This window comes from Nilaparvata lugens, chromosome 9, assembly GCF_014356525.2.
Source record: "Nilaparvata lugens isolate BPH chromosome 9, ASM1435652v1, whole genome shotgun sequence".
Classification (NCBI taxonomy): Eukaryota; Metazoa; Arthropoda; class Insecta; order Hemiptera; family Delphacidae; genus Nilaparvata; species Nilaparvata lugens.
In genome coordinates, this window is record NC_052512.1 from 3,241,901 (window position 1) to 3,247,900 (window position 6,000).

The window sequence follows — 6,000 nt, forward strand, 5'->3', positions numbered from 1 at the left end:
TCAAACTTGCGCAAGTCTTTAAACATAAAGGGAAATTCTATTACGAACGATATATCAGATTTACATGTTTAAATATGCACAGATAAAATATTTATTAAATTTTGATGTTATGATAAAACTGCTCACTCAATCATTCTTTTTATTAGTAAATTATAGAGATGTAAATGAAGCTCATGTTCATTGATAAATTGATTTATCTAATTTCCACCAGAGGCTGAACCTTAGCCCTGAGAGATACGTATTAATATATTTTGAGATTTATAATTTATAATTAGTTATTTATTTTAATTTGGAAAGAGGATATATAAGATTTTATTCGACAAGCAACATCAAGTCGATAACTGAGCTGCATAATTTAAATGCATATGATTGCTGATTTAAGAAGCACATGGTAATATTTCGTGCTAAAAGCAAAGTCAATAAGTGAGCTATTGTAAAGCTGTATTTAAATGCCTCACGTTGGGCCGGCAAATCATGTAAAGCGTTTTTTAACGACTTCACATATGTAGAGTGAATCTTGTACTAATTCAACGGTGTTGAGGTTATAAATTTTGTAACTGCGTGCGTGGACGCTAAGTGTACACCAGACTGATTGACTCACTACAAGATTCAATACAATTGTCGGAATCGCAGGAGGCCTAAACGCTCGCTCACCCTTGATTCTTCTTATGACAGATTGTATGGAGATGAAATTTTTATAAGTAGTGTAGCGGACGCTAAACACTGAATACGGATACCTTAAAATTATTACCTGTGAAGAATGAGCATACAAAATCATACAGGTCGAGCAAAAATCCCGATGTAGATAATTTACGGGACTGCGTCTCTAATAAGTTCTGAAGGATTAAAATACGGTACTTGGACCAAAAATCGTTCAGAATATATTTCGAGAACAGAGTCTTGTCGGGTTTTAAGCTCTATTGTAGGAAATTATATGATCTCTGGCTGCATCTGCTGTACTGTTGATGTATTCGCTCCTAAATCGAGGTTGGTAACAGATAAAAGCTGATATATGAGCAGGTAAGGACAAAGAACAAATATCTCGATCTGACCCCACTCACTACATCCACTTAGACCTGTTCCAATATCCAGCTTAATTCAATTATTTCAATGATCGTATTCGATCGGTTCTTGATGATATAGAACGTATCAGACACAATAATTGACAGGCTTAAGAAATAATCGAACTCAGAAAACGAATTAACAAAATTGAAATATATTGTAATAAAATATATGATCTCACAGTGCAGATTCAGAATATGATTTACAGATTGAAAGTGGTTTAACATTAACAAAAATGATTAGCAATTTTCTTGTACTTGCATGACACCATGCATGATTCGACAGAATTTTACAATTATTGATAAAATTTAACAGTTTTGAAAAAATAGTGAAAAATGAATAAAAAATGTTTTTTAAAATTGTTTGGGTTGTGGTTCTGGCAGCGGAGGATAGTTAATCAACCACAGGTTCTTAGAAATTCTATATGAATAAATTCTAGGCTCTTAATAACTAAAAGCGCTTGTTGGCGTGGCCAATAATTTAACGAAGAAAATTTTATATCTTTCTGCACTGAAATATTTTCGAAGCGTAGATTGGGGCCCCTTTAAACTTATAACTCACGTGAAACTCCTTGGCAGTCGTGGTTTCTTCTTTGGATCAAAATCATTTGATCGGCAGCAATCCAGGCTTCGGTCTCAGCACGTGGGGAATTTTAATTTAAATATCTCCTTCACCAAATTAATTAAGGGATAATTTAACTTTAGACTTTTAATTTATCGATTGATGAAAGTAATTTTACAAATAACAATTAGAATAGCCTAAGAATATTGGCTCACAAATAAAACATATAAAATCGAACGAAAATCTTACAAATAGGTCTTGGTAACTTTAACGAGGTCTGAATGGTGAGGATTTCAAAAGGGAAGTGCTGTCTTTTCTCTAAGCTTCTTGGCTAGAACCTTTCTTCTGAGAATCTCGGTGTAATAAATTTGCATAAAAATTTGCCATTGGTAGAACGATTGTGACATAGACATGACATCAGTGGCAAGCAATAGAATATAATTCCTTTAATCACGATAATAATTCAATTTATATAATTCTTAAAACTGCTTAATCTCCTAGACATAGTTCCTCTTATACAATGTACATGTGCTAGCATATATGATAAGGCAGGTTTGTTGTCTGATAACAGATTAACATGTGTTGTTTTCAAACGATCACCTTTTTGGTGCTATTTCTATGCACTATGATTGGCTTAGACTTGCCAAAGAGGTTTAATCACCATGTGGTTCAGTTGAAATAATAATTAATAAATTAATATTCTTATATAATTCTTATTATGTCTGAGATTGTTATAATTAATTTCTGCTGTTTTTATCAATAATATAATGTTCATGCTATGACCTAGTTAGTTACAATAATACTTGACATTTATAATATAATTTTTTAAGTAATAAATAATTTCAACAATAATACATACATTTTATTTTTTATTCGAAATTCTTGGTCCTTTATTGATAGTTTTTACTTTTTTAGAAATAAAATTATAGCTTGCATGAATCTGGCATGACATTTTAAAATACGTTGAATCAGTCAGCTGTGTTTGAGCTACTTTAAAACATCTGATCAACGGTAAACAAAGTGTAACCTCAAAATTCAATGAGTAATTCATAAATGGTTCGTGCTTTATTTGCAGAATAATTATAATTTTATTAAATAATTTTCTAGAAAATATTCAGTACAGAACGGTACTCTTATCTAATATACAGTTACTGATAAGTAAGCTTTATCGCTCGGTCGCTAACCATTCCTTTAGCAAATTCGTTCATTTTAAAAGGTAATCACAATTTTTCTCTCTTCTCATGAGGTCTATTTAAAAGATTCATCACACTATCTGTGATATTTTCGATATATATTTGTTCTTTATTTATTTTTTATACTTGTTGCTCTATATATTTATTCATTCGTTGATATTTTTTGTAATATATTTGTGTCATTATTTGAATGGTGTACCCTTTATTTATTTCCCTATCTCCATGCATGACCAATCTCGTTATAATCTATTTTGTTACCAGTATTGAAATGTTATTGAGATTACCAGCCAACTATATTCTTCACCGAATAAGTTGGATAAGGCAGCGATATACAGCATTTATTATCAAATCTTTGGAAATAATACGTTCCCGAGATTTATATAAATTATCCAGTATTCAACAAATCAGTCACAGAAACTGCGAACTGTTGGAGCGGCCGACGTCAGTAACCAGCAAAAGCAGAGAACTGCGGGAGCTCCTGAGAGAGCCGGTAAGAAATTGGTATTATTACTATTCCAGGAACCACAAAAAAAGTTATATATCTCACAAATCTTGCTCTACCGACTGCAGCCAAGCAGGGCATAACGTTACTGGAAAAAATAACGTTACATTGTCTACTGCGAATACATATACAGAGTGGAAAGTAAAATATTGTCCTCGAAAAATGTATGTTTCAAGTTTTTACTTTCCTTGCCCTATTACCATAGGTAAGGAAAGTATTGCTTTCCGAAAAAAATTAAGGTACCCCAAATTCTGAATTTCTATACGTTTCAAGGTCCCCTGAGTCCGAGAAAGTGGTTTTTGGGTATTGGTTAGTATCATACTAATACATAATGTGTGTATGAGTGTATGTGCGTCTGTGTACACGATATCTCATCCCCCAATTAACGGAATGTCTTGAAATTTGGAACTTAAGGTCCTAGAACTATAAGGATTCGACACGAACATTTTCGATCAAATGCAATTCAATATGGCGGCTAAAATGGCGAAAATGTTGTCAAAAACAGGGTTTTTCGCAATTTTCTCGTAAACGGCTCCAACGATTTTGATCAAATTCATACCTAGAAAAGTCATTGATAAGCTCTATCAACTGCCACAAGTCTTATATCTGTAAAAATTTCAGGAGCACTGCACCATCTCTGCAAAGTTTGATTTTAGATTCTCAATTATCAGGCTTCAGATACAATTTAAACATAAATTTTCAAGTGGAAAAGATTGAGCGTAAAAATCTCTACAATTAATGTTCAGTAACATTTTCACCTACAATTGAAAATAAGCTCGAAATTCGAGAAAATAAGATTATTCAATTGCAAACTGTTGGCAACTGTTGATTCTATTAAATCATTCACTATGAAGAGATAGCAGACTTCGTGTGTCTGCAGCGCTATTGTCTTGTCACCAGCTGGCTCAGATCTTAGAAAAGTAAACATTTTCATAATGGCAAGGAAAGTTGCACCACACCAGATTTTTGAAGTTGAATAAATAATAGAAAGAGTGGTCGAAATGAGATGATTCTCTCGAACATCATTGTTGGGATGATTTTAAACATTTTAGTGGTAAAACAAATCCGATATCTCTCACAATAACTGAATAACAAGCGATATAAAAATTTCTGTTAATAATGACCGCCATATTTTATTTTTCAATGACGTCGAATATTTTTTGTTGTTTCCATCATCAACATTCTTATTCGTCTTGTTGTAACGAAGAGATTGCGACCATTTGCAAGTCTCTATCTTAAAGTAGTAATGGAAAAATCGATTTTATAGTTCTAGCTTCTTACCTCATGCGTATGGAAAAACGCACCAGAAATCATGCAGGGTTTTCTTTGGAGGGCGCTGGAGAACTCATTTTTTGACGTGCAGCGCATGAAGATATATTGTTCCAAAGTTGAAAAAACGCTCTAAATTTCATAGATTTTAAATTATTCTGTATCTCTTGCACAAAAAAATTTATAATGGAATGAAATTTGAACAAATTTAGAAAAACGTTTTTTGGGCTTTTGAAGGTTATAACTAAGAAAATATGCGTTTTAGAAGAAAATTTTATAGAACACAAATTGTAGAGAAAGATTTTAAAAATATTTTCGTATAAAAAAACGGTTGATTAACTTGAACGGTTATTGAAATACAAGCGATATAGAAAAACCCTGACGTTGTTCGGCGGCCATCTTGTTTCCGAAGTGTTTGCCTGTGATTTTGACTTATCATCATCATCACGATCCTTATTATGCTAGACCTTACAAAGAAATTGTGACATCTTCCACGGTTGTTACTCAAAAATGACCACGGAATGACATTTGCGCCCGGACTAATATATGATTTTGCAAAGCTTTTGAAACTGATCCGACCTAATTTTATTGGATTCAACAGACTTACAAAGTCAGGGGGCCTACAATGGGTGGTGGCCCTCAGGGGGGAGGGGAGAGGCTTGTCTCTAGAGTAACACTTTCTTAGCACTACAGCCTCGGCTTCCTCCATCACATTCATCCACTCGTTACAGTCATTCGCCATCCTTCTCCTTCCACAAATCCATCAAGTAAATATGATAAAAAAGGACACTTTTTGATGAGAAATAAGGAATGCTCCTAAGGAGAAGCATCATCAGCCTCAATAGTTAAATTCTGATACTATATAATAATATAAATCAATCCAATTTAAATAAAATAAGCAATGTTTCTACTAAACTCTGTCCTTTAGAATAATGTAGTTGAGAGAAGTACTCACCATTATTATGGCTAGAAATTGAGCATCAACCAGAGAATGCATGTTTTGTCATGCACAGAACAAGATCCACAAAGAATTCGAAAATTTTCAGTGATCACTACTTATGGAAAACCTGCTAACCTTGTCACTTCTATATATGTAGGCTATCAACTTTGAACAAAACGTTAAAAGAAAACAGCTTGATTAGCTCTATACATATTCAATCATAGGCAAATTCAATTGATACTGTAGCTGATCACAATCAATATGCAATTATTGACAGACACGTGTAACAATAGAATAAATTTTCAAGTGGAAAAGATTGAGCGTAAAAATCTCTACAATTAATGTTCAGTAACATTTTCACCTACAATTGAAAATAAGCTCGAAATTCGAGAAAATAAGATTATTCAATTGCAAACTGTTGGCAACTGTTGATTCTATTAAATCATTCACTATGAAGAGATAGCAGACTTCGT

At 32.9% G+C, this 6,000-nt stretch overlaps 1 protein-coding gene across 2 annotated transcripts in view; it reads right to left on the reverse strand.

The window, feature by feature from the left end:
* The window catches only part of LOC111043756, a 107,735-nt gene extending 102,009 nt beyond the window's left edge, over positions 1–5,726 (reverse strand). The window contains exon 1 of one of the 2 annotated variants that reach the window (XM_039435406.1): positions 5,543–5,726. In XM_039435406.1, coding sequence (XP_039291340.1) covers positions 5,543–5,584 — 42 coding nt within the window. In that variant the 5' untranslated portion in view covers positions 5,585–5,726. The remainder of the gene's footprint in view (positions 1–5,542) is intronic. The other variant, XM_039435407.1, reaches the window with a different exon arrangement.
* Between the last annotated feature and the right edge of the window lie 274 nt (positions 5,727–6,000).